Consider the following 17,925-nt stretch of genomic DNA (forward strand, 5'->3'; position numbering starts at 1 on the left):
GCCAAGCAGGGTCTTGTGGCATATACCTGGTCACGAGGGCTTGCAGCACATCGTCCAGACGGCTTATCAGCGATGCCCGGGTCTTGGGGTCAAGCTCCCCACTGGCTGCCCCAACCTCCTGCTGCAGCTGGGAATAAATTTCCACCAGGCTTTCACACCTGGGGCCAGGATGGTTGTCAGGGAGCACAGATATCAGGCTGTTTTCTTCAGCCCAAACCCAGAGAGAGCATAAGATATTGAGTGAGCAGGTATGGGGTAGGTACTGGGTGTGGCTGCAAGGCACCAGGCTGGTTCTAGGATCTGTCTTGGCTCTGGGTGTGGAGTTCACTGTAGACTCCGTGTGGAGAACCTCACCTCTTCCTACCTTCTAGTACCTGAGGCACCAAGCACTTTGGGGAAAGTGTCCTCACCAAAAGAAGTCAGGAATGGGGACTAACACCTATAATTCCAGCACTTGGGAGGCTGAGGCAGGAGGGTTGCAGTGAGTTCAAGGCCAGCCTGGTTTACATAGTAAATTCTAGGACATCTTACAGTATAAGTCTGTGTCTTAAAAACAAGCAATCCAGCCTCCTCATTCCCCTGGGCTTGAAGAGAGAAGTAACGGTGACTTTCTACTTCTGACCCCTCAACTGAGACATTTGTGAATGATGTACATGGGCAGCTGTAGGAACTACTTCCTGCATCTTGGCCTACTTCACAGCCATCATGCTCAGCTTCCTTCCCCTCATATCTATGTACCATCCTGCAGAGACACTGGCACCCATCCCGCCAAGCTCCCTCCCCAGCTCCCTGTCCTCACCGCTCCTGCAGCCCTGACAGGCTCTCCTCAAAGGGTGTCCCATTCCCTGCCAGCTGCTGCTGCCGCTTCCAAATCTGAATCCTTTTCAGCACCAGGGCCTGGGTGGCCTCCAGGTCCCCTACAGTTCCCTGCAGCAGGGTAGCCAGGTCCTAAAAGCAGAAAGGAGCCTGAGCAGGGGCCAGACACTACCTTCTCCCTGGGACCCCTGAGAGCAGGACCCACCACCCTGCCATCCCTTCCCACACCTCAGTCTGTGTCTGTCAACTGCATCCTTCCAACTCACTTTAACTCAGTCATTACTCACCTCATTTGGACCAGAGCCATTGGCAGGAGTTTCTACCAAGCTGTGCAGAGACACTGAGGGCAGGGCAGAAATCAGGAGTATAAAAAGAGTGGCAGAGGTCTAAAAAAGAGAGCTTCTAAACCCTCCCCAAGACCTTCTGGAGCCCAGGCCCTAGACCCCACCTTGTCCAGCCTTGGTCCTCTGCTGCAGAGATTCTCGGAGAAGACGAGTCTCCCTTACTCGGTGCTGGAGCCTTCCAAGGGCTGTAGTAAACTTGAGTTCTTCCTGCTTCCTATGGAAGGACCCTGGCAGGTGGCGGAACTGCCAGGAGCAGATACCAAGAGATGAGCTGCTCCGCCCATGCCTCTAGATCCACCTCTACCCCTCCACAGAGAAGTGTGGACCATTTACTACACTGGTCCCCTTTAGCCTTTGGCAGTTTCCCAAACCTTTTGGAACCTCTTAGGATAAGGTCTTTCTTCAGGCAGGACTAGCTCCTTATCTCTTATTCCAGCTGAAGCCTCCCTAAACTTGGTTTGGGGCTCACTCTAACCTCAGAAACTTCCTCTAGTTATCCTCGGTCTAGATCACTGAGTTCTGAGTTTAAATTCTTCCTAGGTTTTCATGGCTGGGGCTAGTATCCTTAGGTCCAGGAATCAAGAGGTAGAAAGGACTCTCACCCCTTGCTTCCTGTTCCTGAAACATTAAATTCTGCTGACCTAGAAGTTTTGGTTCCAGAGGGGCTGCCAGGAGCCATGACAAACATCCCATTGTATTGGAAGCTCTGACTTCCCCTAGCCACTTTGGGCTTCTGATGCCTTTAAGCCATCAGGCTAAGAAAGGAATAACAGCATTAAGAGGGATGACTGATCCAGATTACCAAAGGGGAAGTTGGATTGCTTCTCCACAATGGAGGTAAGAAAAATTATGTCTGGAGGTCAGGAGATGCTTTAGGGCAGCAGTTCCCAATCTGTGTGTCGTGACCATCAGAGAACATATTTCTGATGGTCTTAGAAATTCCAACCATAAATTTCCATTGCTACCTCAAAACTGTAATTCTGTTACTGAGCCAGTGTCTCCTTTCCTAAGTCCATTGGAAATACATGTTTTCCAATGGTCACGACCCCCAAGTTGAGGACTGCTGCTTTAGGGAATCTCTTGGTACTGCCATGTCCTGTGATTAAAGTCAGTGGAAACTCCAACAACCTAGTCCAGGCAGGACCAGGAAGGGCACAGACCCTTTAGGAGTGAAGATATGAGGCATTCCTCCAGGGAAAGCCAAGACCTGCAGAGGAGACTGCTTCAGGTGGAGGAAATAGAGTGGGCAATAGAGGAAGGTAGTTTTAAATACCATTTTTCCAGGGACAGAAGAGATGGCTCAGTGGTTAAGAGCACTGGCTGCTCTTCCGAAAGACCCAGGTTCAATTCCCAGCACCCACACGGCAGATCACAACTTTCTGTAATCCAGTTTCAGGGGAAACAATACCCTTACACAGACATATATGCAGACAAAACACCAGTCCATATGAAATAAATTATTAAAAACAAATAAATACCAACTAAGGTTATGTGAACAGTTGCAGAAATGAGGATTATACTTGACATGAGTTTTTCTGTCACATTTTGTTAAAAATGTGTTTGTACAGATATTTGTTTTCTTCCCTCAATGTATTACAATCTCAATTAAAAGATTATCAGTGGTTATGATATTTAAATTTGATATACTTAAAAGAATGTTCCTCAAGGGACATTGCTACTTATTTTAAGTATATAATGTGTTTGCCATTGTACATGGATATGTTATATTATGTTAGGTGTAATTATGACCTGGTTGTTTTCATTTGGAAATTAAGCATGACCCAAGGAGGTATGATTGTGTGTCTAGCTGACAAGGTATGGACCTGTAATGGCTCTTCTGGGTTGTCAACTTGACTATATCTGGAATTAACTAAAACCCAAATGGCTGGGCACAGCTGTGAGGGATTATTTTTTTTCCTTAATTAAATCATTTCAAATGGGAAGATCCACATCTATTCTGGATCTTTGAGGTGGAAAGATACACCTTTTTGTTTGCTTTTGTGTTTTGTGTTTTTTTTTTTTTTTTTTTTTTTTTGAGACAGGCTTTTTGGTCTAACCCTGGCTGTCCTGGAACTCACTCTGTAGCCAGGCTGGCCTTGAACTCAGAGATCCTCCTGCTTCTGCCTCCTGAGTGCTGGGATTAGGAAAGATAAACCTTTACTCCAGATCTTTTGAGATGGAAAGATCCACCTTTAGTCTAATTGAAACCTATAAAGGACATGGAAGGAGGAAGCTTGCCCTCTTTGCCTGTTTGCTCTTGATCTACATAGCCAGTCCATTTCTTCACTGGCCTTAGAGCCTACTTCTTCAGGATTCCAGCATACACTGAAGATCAGCTGACTTGTTTGGTAGACAGCCATTGTTGGACTAACTGAATCACAGCCATTAAGTCATTCTAATAAATCCTATATATAAATATCTTCATATATATTCATTCTGTAAGTTCTGCTCCTCTGGAGAGCCCTAAAACAAATGGGAACTGGGGTATCACGGTACCTCTTCTATAACAGCTTTTTTCTCCCCTTGAAGTATCTGTCTGATGGTGGCCACCAGCTTCAGGGGGTCCCTCTGATACATGCTCTATAAAATTGAAAGTGACCAGCAGTTAGCTTCATCCTTACTCATGCCCCACTCCCTCCTCCAATTCCTTGCCCCCATTCATGTATAAGCGTAACTGTAGACTCTCAAATTTCATACATTTCCACACTTTAAAAGCTGATTTGCATGGCAGCTAGCACCTAACCACAGGAATAACATTTGCTTTTAACATCTACCACCAGGCCAATTTTCTTCCGGTATCCAGGGCTCGCTCCGGCTCTACCTTGACCTCACCCCAACCTCTTCCTTTCACCTCTTGCACTACCTCCAAGGTGCTGATGTGTTGCAGGATGGGGTTCCCTTTTCCCTGCTCTCCTGCAGAGGTCTGAAGACGCTGGACCATGGCCGAAAGCAGGGCACTAGCCATGTTGTAGCAGAAGGTATCTGAACCAACCAGGAACTCCCTGTGGGGACAGTGGGATAAGGATGTCTCAATCCAGGGCTTCCTTAATGATTATGAGTCTCAACTTATATCAAGGAACCTATTGGTGTTTTGCTGTTGTTGTTTTGTTTTTTTTTTTTCCCTCCTCTCCCTTCTCTCTGGATGGTTCTTTGCAGCTGCCACCCTTTGCAGTCCTGCTCCCTGCTTTGCTGGCTTTTAAGAGGGGCTGCTGTTCCAGCCCTCACTTTCCTTCTGGGCTCCGCCTTCTAAGAGGTGGAATGTCTACACATCAACAGGTGTGGTGTACCAAGTCTGGGCCACCACATACACAAGTCCTCGACTCTGAATTCTACCAGTAGGAAGGGCTCTAAAAAGAGGGGAGATACATAAGGGAGGACAGAGCAGCAAGACTCACCAGGGCTGGCTCTCCAGCCAGTCAGCCAGGAGATGCCGAAGGTGTTGGGGAAACTCAACATAGAGCCGTTGCAGTTTTTCTGGGGGCATCTTGGAAATCAGACCCCACAGAGACATGATCTGGGGTGTGCTGGGTGCCTGGGAAGGAAGAGCAAGGCCATTCAAAAAGGGCCCTGAGAAATTCAGCCTAGCTTCCGGGGTGGCTGCAGCTCTCCATAGACTTGCCCAAGAACCTCCTTCCATCTTGCTGGGCCTAGAATCGCGAATCTTTTCATAGCTCTAAATTCTGTCTAGTTTCTCATGGCCCAGCTAAAGTCCCAGAGAGCTGAGTCAGGATGTGGAGTATCACAGTTCTTCCATGACAGTTTTCCCCCCTCATCACCTTAGTCACAGGCTTTCTTGGCCAATGCCCAAAACAGGGCATCACCTTCAGTAGCAGGTAGGCATGGGCAAGCTGAAGTGCTACAGCTGGGGCTGGGGGGGAGGTGACTGGAGGACACAAAGCAGAAGAGAAAGAGCAGGAGATCGCCACTGAAGCTCAGGACCCAGTCAGGTATAAGGACTGCGCTCCATAGACTTTGATCATCTTATCATGGAAAAAAGGCCTGATTAAATAGGGCATCTACTAAATTTTTTGTCTTAAGATGCTATGTCTCCCTTGACCTCCCTAGCTCAAGAAATCCATCATTTCATCTCATCCTCTGAAGTAGCAGAATTGCAGGTACATGCCACCAAGTCTTTGCTCTTTTTTTTTTCTTTTAAAAAATATTTTATTTATTATGTATACAGTGTTCTGCCTGGATGCCAGAAGAGGCACCAGATCTCACTACAGATGGTTGTAAGCCACCAAGTGATTGCTGGGAATTGAACTCGGGCCCTCTGGAAGTGCCTGCACTTAACCTCTGAGCCATCTCTCCAACACAACTTTGTTCCTTCTAAACATTAAAAACACTAAATGACTTTAATTTTCAGTAGTGCTGTGAGCAAACTCAGAGTGCTAGGCAAGCACTCTGAGCACCTCAGAGGAACTCCCTACATAGCTCAGGCTGGCTTCAAACTCAGAGAAATTAACCTGTCCCTGCCTCCTGCATGCTGGGATTAAGGGGTGTGCTGACACAGCAGGTCAGCCTCAAACTCTTGATCCTCTTGTCTCCACTTTCCAAGTGCGGTGGTGTCTGTGGCACCACCACAGCTGACTAAAATTTTAGTCTTTTGGTTTGGTTTGGTTCTTTTGAGACAGGGTTTCTCTGCGTAGCATTGGCTGTCCTGGACTTGCTTTGTAGACCAGGCTGGCCTCTAACTCACAGAGAACCACCTGCTTTGCAATTTTAGTTTTTAATGACACTCAGGACATAATTCGGATACTCAGGACTACGGCTAGGGCCTGAAACAGCTTGTAGAGCCCACCCTTGCATCTATTGTATTTTCTCCTATGCAAAGTTGAATACATAAATTGGGTACACAAAGAGATTAACAACAACAATAATAAAATAAATTATACAACATACTGTAATAAAAGTTGTTTAAAATTCATGTATTGCTTTTTCTGGCATTTTCTATTTCATATCCTCAGGGTGTGGCTTACTGCAGGGGACTAAAACCAAGGAGAGAAAACCACAGGTGGGGAGGGTTACAGTGCTGCAATCACTATGGAAGGCAAGTTTGGATGCAGGAATCCCACCGCATCTACTGTCTCTCCCTGTCCCCTGACCCCAAAGGTGTCCCTTGAAAACTTTCAAAATTCTAAGACCCTGTAAGGCAATTTGAAAGACACCTTAGAGGCAGTTTATAACTCTAAATTCAGTGCCCAACGCTGCAAAACTCACCAAACAGTGGTAATGTCTATTTATTATGTACTATTCCATAGATATATCTTACTCAATACATTAGCTCATTAGAACCCTACAACTCTGTGTGTGTGCGCGTATTCCCGTGCTGCTAGAAAAAGAAGCGCAGAGCCCAGAGCATGCTACATAATGCTCTATGCCTGAGCTACATCCCTGTCCCCTCACAACAATTTTTTAGTTTATTATTATTATTTTATTTTAATGGTTTTGCCTGCATGTGTGTATCTAGAATTGGAGTCATAAACAGTCATGAACTGCCATGTGTGTGTGGCAATGAAACCCAGCTCCTTTGGGAAAACAGCCAATGCTCCTAACCACTGAGCCATCTCTCCAACCCTATTTTAATATGCAGTTATCCTTTTCCTAGATGAATACACTAAAGCTCAGGAAGTTGTCAACTTGTCCATGGCCATTGGGCAAGGAGCTGGTAATTGGGCTCTGAATCAGTGTAGTGGTTGATACTACACTGTTTCCAGCTCAGCAATCTCATCACTTAAAGAAAATAGAGAGGGCAGGAGGAGATGGGAAGGAAAAAGAAAGAAGATGAGAGAAACAACAGGATCGAGCAGCCTGGAGAGAAAAGCCTGCAAGAGTGAGGCAATAGATAGCAAAAAAGCCAGAGGAAGAGAAGAAAAAAAAGGAGAGAAGGAGGAAGAAGTAGGAGAAAGGCAGGGGCCTCAGTGGCCTGGGGTAGATCAGTGGTTTCCCATGGGGCCTCTCGGTACACATTTCTCATAACGTTCTCTCAGAGAGGAGGAGGAAGAAGAGGATGGGATGGAAACTCCCCGAGTCCTCCTGCTTTTTGAGCTTTTCAACTCCCCCAAGGCCTTCCAGGTAGAAGAAAAGGAGGCCCCATTTAAAGGGCATTCCTCCCCTAGCCGGGTTGCCTTTCTCTCTACCACGCCCTGCGCTCTTCCTCCCAAAGGCACAGTCCTCCTCACCTCTTGCTCAGGGTCTTCTGCCAGTCTCCGCTCTAAAACTGCCTACCTCTCTGGGTGGGGCACCCGAAGGAGTCACGTTCATCTTATTTTCAAATTCAAGGGATGATGCTTTTCCCTCTTCCTCCCAGTCTCTGGAATGCTCAGATTCCAGACCTTTGGCCCAATCCTTACCCTACTGGGGACTGGGGACCTCCAAGCCACGAGAAGCTCCCATTTCCTCTAAATCTCCTTGCAGAGTAACTCAAGTGTCATCCTCCTCCCTCCCCAGACACCATGAAATCCTATTTCTCCCCTTAACACCCGGTAACTGGTGCTGGGTCTCTAGGTCGGGCCAGGACACTGACACCGGTTGCGTTCAGTCCCTAGAGAGGGAAGGTGGAGCCACACTGCAAGAGGCGGGGCCAGCGTTCCCTTGCAGACTCTCCCTCCTTGCCACAGGGGAAGCCCGTGAGCCCAGAAGCTTCTCCCTAAGCTCGGTAGCTTAAGTCCTATCCCCTCTGTATCCGAATTCCGAATCCGCTGACGGTAGGACCCCAATAGCAAAAGTCAAGGGTTTCCATGGGTTGCCCAATGTGTGTGTAGGGCGGTGGCAATGGGGGCGGGAAAGGGTGAGAGGAGGTGGAGCCAGGCCAGCACGAGGAGGGTTAACCCCCAGCCGGCCGCCCTCCCATGGGGAAATCTCAGCATTTAGGGCAGCAAAGCAAGCAGTAGGGGGGGGGAGTCCCCCTCCTATGGGGCACCATGAGGTCTACATCTGGGTCTCCTCACCCTCCAGCCACACCCTGAACAGGAACATTTAGCGGGCAGCAGCTAGGAGTTGGACAGGCCCGGGGTGAGAGGGTGGGGGGAGACTGGAGTATATCAACTTCTAGGGAAGGGCAGCCACGTCCCCCTACCCAGAGGACCCTCCTTCCCCTCTGCCCCGCGACTTTCCGAGTCCCAGGAGGTGCAGGGCTGAGGGTTGGGGAAAGTGACGTGATAGTTGGGAGGGGAGTGTGGAGGCCTGTACCCACCCGAGTCCTTCCAAAGTTGTGAACTGCCAAAACCCAGTGCCATCAGCTACTAACACCAGCTGAAACGATTTTCAGGGGACCAACCGCCCCGCCCAGGGGAGGATCCTGCGAGGCCCCGAAAATCCACATTTAGTCAAAGGCCCCCCACCTTCCCTACCCGCAGACATCCCCTCACCTCGGCAGCCCCGCTGCTATCTTCTCCCTCGCTCAGCGGGCACTGCCAGGCCCCATGGGTCTGTAGCTCTGTCCAGCGGGTTCTGGGCTGGCCCTAAAAATTCATTGTGCACACACACGCTCACCAACACACGCACATACGCACGCACTCATCTCCCCGGCCTTCCTCTTCACTGTAAACCCTGGCTGCCCCGGCCTGCTGTTTCCGGCTTCTCTGTCTGCCCAGGTCCCTCCCTGGAGCTCTGACGACACAGAGAAGAGAAAGTGGGCTGGAGGAGGAAGAGGAAGAAAGTGGGGTGAACATGTATGCCTCCTGAGCCCGGTGGGGAGGCGCGTAGTGGAGAGGGCAAGGATAGAGCTCCGTCGAGCCACGCTGGAGGGAGGCCGACCCTCACTTGCTCTTGTCCCCTTAGCAGTGATCATTTTTCTCGGGAAAGTCACCCGATTGCCGGGAAAGGCATGCCAACCGTAAACTTTCTCCGGGCCAGAGGTTGGGGCCCCAGGAACTGTGCTCTGGGGCATCTGCTCTCACTGAGCTGTGCGCCCCCTCCAGTGGAGGACCCTGAAAAGCAGCTGGAAGCCTGAGGCCCCGCAGAACTAGGTTCACCTCCTTCCTAGGCGGGAACGCCTTAGAGGTCCCGTGATGCTGTAGGGAGGAAGTGGGGGTGGGGAACCTTAACTCAATTCTGGAAGACTCCTGGAGTCCGTTCGGGGTACTATGCCTCAGACCCCAGTGACAGCCACTGAGAGCTGCCGAAAGATTCATAGGGGCCAAGTTTGAACGCGAATATGCTGTGCGACCTTGGCAAAGTTTCTGTTTCTGGGGTAAACACTGAGACACACCCCAAAACAAATATGTACAATTTCCCTAGCTACAAGACCACTTTCTCTTCTCTCTCTCTCTCTCTCTCTCTCTCTCTCTCTCTCTCTCTGTCTCTCTCTACCTCCCTTCCTCCCTCCCACACTCCTCCCTCACACACTCCTCCCACTCTCCTCCCTCCTCCCTCCCCCTCCCTTCTCTCTCTCTCTCTCTCTCACACACACACACACACACACACACACACACACCTGGCTCAGCTTCCGAGTCAACCATCATAACAAGAGGATTGCTCTATAGTTTTTGCTGGGGAGGCTAACAAAGGAACCAAACCTGATAGTCAAAATGTGTGTGGAAGGTGTCTGAGGATGGCTGTGTCAAGCTGGACTTTTTGGCTCTTGTTACCTTTCCGGGCTGGGTGAAGAGCCAAAGTCAACCTAATGCTGCCCCCTGGTGCCTGAACGGATTCTTCCCCTGCACATCCGCGAGCACTGGACACCTCGCTTGCTAACCAGTCAGCAGTGGTAGGAACGAGCTGCACTTATAAGTCTAGTCGTGGACTCTGTCTGAACTTATTTGTGTTCAAGTCCTGCCAGAGATACTAACTGCAGAACCGGCTGGTTCATTGTCTGTAAAATGGAGCACACATTTTAAAATGGAGTAGCGTAGCCCATGGGGTCATGAGAATAAAATGACAATCATAAAGGCTTAGAGTAACACTGGTACACAGTGACCAGCAAGCACCAGGCACTTTCACTGTTGTTGCTCAGTTATTTGGTTGGGCTTTTGTTCTTGGTGGTGGTGTTCAAACAGGAGCTCATGTAACGCAGACTGGCTGTGAAATTGCCATGCAGCCAAAGTCAAGCCTCGACTTCACCCTCCTGCCTCTACCTCCCAAGTTGAACACAAGTATGCAACACCACACAAGGTGTATGTGGTGCTAAGAACAGAGCACAAGGTAGACAAGCATTGTACCAAATGAGCCATCAGATACTATTTGACTGTTTTTAATGTTATAGACATACTGTCTGAATGGATGCGTCCCACATGCAGGCCAGATGCTTTCTGGGGCTGGAAGAGAGCATCGTTTCTCCTGGAAATGGAGTTATGGGTGGTTGTGCACTATTACCATATGGGTCTTGGTAATCAATCCAGGTCCTCTGGAAGAGCAGCCCAAGCTCTTAACCACAAAGCCTTTTCTCCAGTCCCAGACACTGTTTTTATGGTCCAGAATAAATAGTATGTGAGGAAAGCAGAAGGTTTTTCATCTTATCTTATACCCTTACACAGGAACCCTTTCATGGTTCCTGGGTTGGGGGAAGATAACATCCTTGCCTCAAAGACAGGGCCTAGAAGAGGTGTGTTCCTTATGAAAGTCCTGGATCTGTAAGGCAGTGATTGGAAGAGAAGGGAGAGCGGGGTGGGGGTGGGGGACGGCAGACAGGAGTCTGTCCAGAGACTGGTCCGGCAAGTAATGCCTACACTGAGGTGTAAGCACGCACAAGTGAGCTCGTGTGCACACACCTATGTGCTTCCAGGTGCCACCAGACATATGGAAGCCATGCTCTGCTGAAGACCTTAGGACGTTCAAGTGCAAGGACAGTCAGGAAGAGAGGGAAGAGAAGCTGCAGGCTTTGGCTTTAGATCCCTTAAATAGGATGGTAACAAGCAAGGACTAGAAGAAAAACAGTATTTTGTCTTCCTTGATATCTTATCTATCACACCAGTGGAGACACTGAGATGTCACGGGAAAACCCAGAGTTTAGAAGTAGATCTGATTCTACATTAGAGATCCATGACTCCAATCTATGACGTGGAACGAACCAGGTGGCTCGGATACAGGGATGGTGCATTCAAACACAACAGTCGTCATGATACAGTGAGGTGGCCAGGGCACAGTCCATTTCAGACTGCAGAACTGTAGGGTCAGGCCAGCCTTCTTTAATGACACCCACCTGCATGACACTTCATTGCCTCACCTTCCCCCAGGCCTGTTCTCCCGCCCAGTGTCTGAAAAGATTACATAAGAGAAAGCATTAGGAAAAAAAAGTACAGTACGGTGTGAGAAATTGAGATTGCAACCAAATAGTGAGTCATGAAAGCAATTTGATGGGTGTATTAGTTTTGCTAGGGCTGCCGTAGTAAATCACCGCAAGCTCTGTGGCTTAAAAAACAGAAATTTGACTCATAGTGTTGAAAGCTGAAGACCCAAGATCAAGGTATTGTAGGGTTGGTTCTTTCTGAGAACTATGCAGGATTTCAACATGTAATTTTTCAAGAAACATACCTCATTCAGTAATAATATCTTGACCACTTTAAAAAAATAATAAAATGGGGCTGGAGAGATGGCTCAGTGGTTAAGAGCACTGTCTGCTCTTCCAAAGGTCATGAGTTCAATTCCCAGCAACCACATGGTGGCTTACAACCATCTATAATGTGAACTGATTCCCTCTTCTGGCAGGTGTAAATGCAGAGAGAACACTCATATACATAAAATAAAGAAATTTAATAAATAAAAAATAATAATAATAAAATGGGATAGGAAGGGCTGGAGAGATGGCTCGGTGGTTAAAAACACTGGCTTCTCTTCTAGAGAACCCAGGTTCAATTCCCAGCACACACATGGCATTTCATCACTGTCTGTAACTCCAGTTCCAGGGGATCTACTATTCCTCTTCTGTCCTCCAAGGGCATCAGGCACATATGTGGTACACAGACATACATGAAGAAAAAACAGCCACACAGATAAAATAAAACAAACAAATAAAATAGAATATGAATTATCAGGAAGAACCCAGGCATGGTGGTGACATGCACCTTTAATCCTAGCACTTTGGAGGAAGAGGCATAAGGATCTCTGTGAGTTCAAGAACAGCCTGATCTACATAGAGAGTTCCATGACAGCCAGCATTAAACAGAGAAACCCTTTCTTAAAAGAAAAAAAAAAAAAAAAAAAAAGCAAAAAACAAAAATCAAACACACACACACACACCTGAAATGAGTTGTGCCCTGGTCACTTCAGGCTCCACTGACTATCATAATGACTGTTGTATTTGAACACACCATCGCCACATCAATGCACCTGGATTGTTCCACGTGATAGACTGCCAGTGATGGATTTCTAAAGTAGAATCAGATCTGCTTCTAAACTCTGGTTTTTCTGTGACATCTGTGTCCTCCGAGGACATCTGCATCCATGTGCACATACCCTCATGCAGACACACACATCTACACATAATAAAACAATAAAAAATGTTTAAAAATTTTTTTAGAAAGCGGGTGTTCTCTCTGCCTCATGGTTATTGCCCCCAGATGTGAGCCCCCAGCTGCTGTTCCAGTACTGTGCCTGCCTGTTGCCCACTGGGACAGTCATGGTCTCTAACCCTCTGGGATGATGAGCCCCAAATTAAATGTTTTCTTTTACAAGTTGTCTTGGTCACGTTGTTTTGTTGTGACAATAGAAAAGTAAGATGTATTGTCTGATAAGCCCTTGTTCCCATCTTCTGTGTGGACTTGATTTCCGGGTCATGATAGCAGAACTACTTTCTAGTGCAGGTTGTGTTTATTTAAAGCAAACAAGCAAAAAGGATGACAAGATGTTTCAGTGAATAAAACTGCTTTTTGCACAAAGTTGACTGACAAGTGTTCAATCTGTGGAACCTAAGCAAAGAAAAAAAAAAAAGCCAGATTTTGCTGGTGTGGTGATACACATTGCTGTTAATGCCAGCATTTGGGAGGCCGAGGCAGGCAGATCTCTGTGAGTTCAAGACTAGCCTGGTCTACAAGACTAGCCTCTCTCACAAAAAGGACAGGAGTGGTGATATGCATCTGTAATCCCAGTACTCTTACAGCAAGAAAGGAGGCAGAGACAGGAGAATCACCCAGAAGCTCTTAGCCAGCAGAGACAAGAGAGACCTTAAAAGACAGAAGAAAAGAACCAACTTCCAAATGTCCTCTGACCCATGCACAGGTACCTACATGCTCTCTCAACAATACAGATGTTAGAATTAAAATGGCATTTGGATGTTGGTGACCATTACATACCACACTGTACTGCTTTTAGAATTATGTTATGAGAACATCTTCCTTCCTCTGCGCGAGCCTAGGCTTGAGAAGGATGGCACCTCATCACTATACTGAGCATCATCACGTTGTAGAGCAGCTGGGACAGACAGCACAGATCTTTGTGAGTAAAGATACAAGGGGCTCCCATTCAGTCAGCATCTCTTACGTATCTGGCACTAGGCTAAATGGTTCACACATACCCTCTTATTGAATTGCTAAACACAGCGGCGCTGGGTGCTGTGTCCTGTGATTGAGGGGCAGAGATGTGGGCAATGAGCCCCAGAGGAGACTGTACCCTCACTGCAAGCCCCCCCCCAAGAAGGCAATACCTACATTCTGGAGTCTTCCCTAGTTGTGACAGAGGTGATCACCATGAGAAAAGCTGCATGCTGGGAATCATACACTTCTTCGTGGAAACAGAACAAATGTGTGGTGCCTGAGGATGTGAGGGGCTTTTGCGTGGCATGGAATGTGAAGCCAGAGTTGCATATTGTTCCTCGGAGAGGCATAGTGACTGACGACATCTCAAAACTGAATCAGCTCATCCCATGTTCTTAGCACACCAACTCTGACAGTTAGGGAAAGACCAACGCTGACCCTCCCAGTAAGTTAGTTAAGTAGCAATGGGGATGGAAAAGTTGGCTTTGTTTGTAACCATGAGAAACCCAAATTAGCTCATGACACAGATGTGGTTCCTGGGCAGAGCATTTTCCCACCTATTACTGTCGGCTCATCACCCATGACCCAGGGCAATATGCCATCGACGGCATTAGCCCACAAGCCAAGCACTGGTTTAGTATGTATGAACAACTCAAGCCTGCTCACCGAAGAGACTGACTCTTTTGTGAATGAGTTGGATTCCAACAAAGGGTTTAAGACCAAGATCTTAATCTCAACAAAGAAAGGGGTCTTGGAGCCTGCAGTGGCCAGAAAAGACCCAGACCCTTAGCCTGCTGTGCTGGATAATTTTACGTCATTTGACACAAGCTAGAGTCATCTGAGAGAAGGGAACCTCATAAGAAATTTCCTCAATAAGACCAGTCTATAGGCAAGCCTGTAAGACATTTTTTCAATTAGTGATTGATGGGGAAGGACCCAGCCCCTTGTGGGAGGCGCCATCTCTGGGCTAATGGTTCTAGGTTCTATAAGAAAGCAGGCTGGGGCTGGAGAGATGGCTCAGAGGTTAAGAACATTCTCTGTTCTTCCAAAGGTCCTGAGTTCAATTCCCAGTGACCACATGATGGCTCATAACCATTTACAGTAAGATCTGGTGTGCAGGCAGAATGTTGTAAAAATAATAAATAAAATCTTAAAAAAAAAAAAAAAGAAAGCAGGCTGAGCAAGCCATGGGGATCAAGCTAGCAAGCATCACCTTGCATGGCCTCTGCTTCATCTCCTGCCTCCAGGTTCCTGGTTAATGATGAAGTGTAAGCTGAATAAATCCTTTCCTTCCCAACTTGCTTTTTGATCATGGTGTTTCAGCACAGCAGTGATAACCCTAAAACACTCCCCAAAGCAAGCACTGCATTAGCCCCACAGCAGTGGTTATCTGCACGCAGGTGGCCTGAGGTGGCCTGAGGTGGCCTCAGGCTCACTCTGTGACTATAGGCATCCTCCCGAGTGACTGGGGGCTCCAGCCTTCACTCCAACTGTTCTCACCCAGGACATGGGTGATCACACTGAATTGTCCCCAGGTCCTTCCCTCAGTGAGCTGTGCAGCCCTATCTCCAAAACCAGCTAAGACTTCCGGATATATAGAGAGCCTTTACTATATCTAATGGAGTAAATACATTTTAATATACTTAATAAAGTAAATGTATCAACTTACCTAATCCTTAACTTCTTAGCAGTGGTTAGAGAGGTGCCCCCCACCCTGAATAAACCCATGGCTTGACCCATAAGACGTTAAGTAACAACTAGTCATGTGACTACTTCAGTTATGAAAGTTTCATGCTCTCAGTTACATCAGCATTTCAAGTGTGTACAAGGCTAGTGGGTTCCATATCAGTCAGCACGGAAGAGGGGAACACTTCTATCACACGAGTGTTTTGGGTGACACTGCATGTGAATATTTTTATTCTATTCTTCAGAAGAGGTAATGTCGATTTCTCAGCTTGAGGGACTGTACATTCTGAGAAAACACTTAAAGACACAGTATTATGTTTTTACAACCTATACCACAATGCACATTTCACTTGAGTCATTCTTTTTAAATTCTCTAAAGTTTCCTGTAAACTTTGTAATGTGTTTTGCTTCCAAAACAAAACCACTAACCTTATCGATGTATTGGTTGAGGGAACTGAATTCATTTCACAGACAAGACAGCTCAGGGAGCACTGGGTAGAGGTCTGGGATTTGTGGGGGTGTTAAGGGACGGGATGAAGAAGTCACAGAAGAGTAGGAAGTTGCTGGGGGCCCCTTGACAGCTCTGGCTCCCAAGACTTCAATCTCCCCCAAATTTCCATTTACTTTGACAGTAAGTCATCATTACTTAGATTAAGCAAGTTTACCTATAAGGAGCTCACCAGTGTCTTGCCTGCTCCTATCAGTAGGCACGAATGCCAGCAATGCTGGCTTTGAAAGGCGGCCCCTCTCCTGCCCAAGGTCAATGTTCAAGGCCCCTGCTTTATCTTTGTTGCTGTTTTGTTTCTGAAATGGTCTTACTGTGTAGCCCAAGCTGGCTCCAGTCCTCCCTGATTTAGCTGGGATCATTTGTGTGTGCTACCACCATTCCAGCCAGGCCATGGCTTCTGTTCCCTTTATGACCACTCAGTCCACCTAATCTCCAACTTTTGGCTTTCTCACTATTGTAGTTCTATGTTTTCAGCACACAGTCATGTTCAAGTCTCCCCACCTTTAGAGAAACAAAATAAAATTTCTATTAATTAAATTCAGCCCTTCAGCACCTAAATCTAGTGAGTTCAACAAACATTTGTTGAAATGTTATGCTCCACCCAATAGGAGTCGCACCAGTTACTGGTGATACTACCAGATAACCAGGGCTGCAGCTCTGATGAGGACAAGGTATCATGGCAACACAGCAGGGACACACAGTCATACTGTCTCCAGCAATCACTAATTGTACCTCTTCAGGAGCCAAGCCCTTCTCTCTAGCTAGCAAAGTCCAGATTTTTACAGCCACTCCCCTCCCAGGTAATCAGGGAAGACATCTAATTGGTCTAGCCAATCAAGGTATTTACATCCATTCCCACATTCCCCTAGTCAGTGACCCGAGCCTAGCCAATTAGAAAACTCTCTGGGAAAGTGTTGTCTATCTTTGGTGCCATGCCCACTTGGAACAACTGGGATAGCTGCAACCTTAGAGTGGTTGTGATGGAACATCTTACCAGTCCACAGTGACGCTGAGGATGAAGCGTCACTGTGGAAAGGAAAACAACCCTAGATGAATTAGCAAGCCTAGACTTGCTCCAGAATGTTTTGCTATTAAGGTAGCATCTCTCTCTCTTTCTCTCTCTTCCTCTCCCCCCTCTCTCCCTTTCTCTTCCTCTCCCTCTCCCTCCCTCCCTCCCTCCAGCCATCCATCCCTCCCTCTCCATTATTCAGTCTGCTCTAATCGGGTGTTCTCTTACTTGTTACTAAATACAACTAACTGAAACCCCAGTGGAGCTACTGAAGATACAGGAAACACAGAGCCCAGGATAGCTGGCTCTCCATGTTCCCACAACCTTGGAAGAATGGAGATTTCACTGAAGGACGCATGCCCTCAGGAAAGCACCCAGTTTTAAAGCAGCAGAGCGACCCCAAGGCTGTGCACCAGAAAGGGGATGGGAAGTGAGGAGGAAGAGGAAAACCAGGCTTGGTGTAGAAGGGTGGACACCCATCAATGTCAAGGGTGACAGGATGTGAGCAGTGTAGCTGAGCTCAGGGCTCCAGAAAGAACCCTTCAGGCTATCAAAGACTTACTGTGGCCAGCAGACCTGGTGGGTGAGCAAAGCCAGGCATCTCTGGATAGCTAGCTGTGGTCAAGATTGGGCCTTTGCAAGGAAATTCCAGCCCCCTAATTAGAGCCTTGCCTCTCTCGATGTTCCTGTGCAGCCAAGAGTCTTGGGAAAGTTTTTCACATTTGACATCTTCCCTTATTTGCCTCATTACACTGCCTACCTCACCCACCAACCCAATGAAAGTGCTCTGACTCATGTCAGATATGCTATTCTAAGTATAAAGAATGTGCGTGAGCCTCCATGTTTGTCTCAAGAAGACTTCTGGAGTATCCAGCAGCTGGTCATGACCTGTCTTAGCTACTTTTCTATTTCTGTCATGAGACTTCATGACCAAGCCAACTTATAGAAGAAAGAGATTACTGGGGACTTAACAGTCTTTCTCAAACCCTTTCCATCTGAGCCCCAAGTCACTGATTTACCTGGACTGGCTAGTGGCAGGCTAGCAAGCTCTGGGATCCCTCCCTGTCACTATCCATCCAGCTCTGGGGTTACGAGCATGTGCCCAAGGGATCCAAATTAAAGTCTTCATGCTTGTGTGGCAAACGTTTTACC

At 47.4% G+C, this 17,925-nt stretch overlaps 1 protein-coding gene across 3 annotated transcripts in view; it reads right to left on the reverse strand.

Annotated features, from left to right (window-relative positions):
- Window positions 1-17,925, reverse strand: part of Stat6 (signal transducer and activator of transcription 6) — a 33,962-nt gene that overhangs the window by 8,715 nt on the left and 7,322 nt on the right. For 2 of the 3 annotated variants that reach the window (XM_060370945.1, XM_060370944.1), the window contains exons 2-8: window positions 4,556-4,692; window positions 4,024-4,162; window positions 3,657-3,740; window positions 1,265-1,403; window positions 1,104-1,156; window positions 800-948; window positions 27-158 (exon numbers count right to left, since the gene is read on the reverse strand). In XM_060370945.1, coding sequence (XP_060226928.1) covers window positions 27-158; window positions 800-948; window positions 1,104-1,156; window positions 1,265-1,403; window positions 3,657-3,740; window positions 4,024-4,162; window positions 4,556-4,671 — 812 coding nt within the window. In that variant the 5' untranslated portion in view covers window positions 4,672-4,692. Of the gene's footprint in view, window positions 1-26; window positions 159-799; window positions 949-1,103; window positions 1,157-1,264; window positions 1,404-3,656; window positions 3,741-4,023; window positions 4,163-4,555; window positions 4,693-8,530; window positions 8,756-17,925 lie in introns of those variants that run through there. The other variant, XM_021658063.2, reaches the window with a different exon arrangement.

The sequence above is a fragment of the Meriones unguiculatus genome, chromosome 17 (genome assembly GCF_030254825.1).
Source record: "Meriones unguiculatus strain TT.TT164.6M chromosome 17, Bangor_MerUng_6.1, whole genome shotgun sequence".
Taxonomy (NCBI): Eukaryota; Metazoa; Chordata; class Mammalia; order Rodentia; family Muridae; genus Meriones; species Meriones unguiculatus.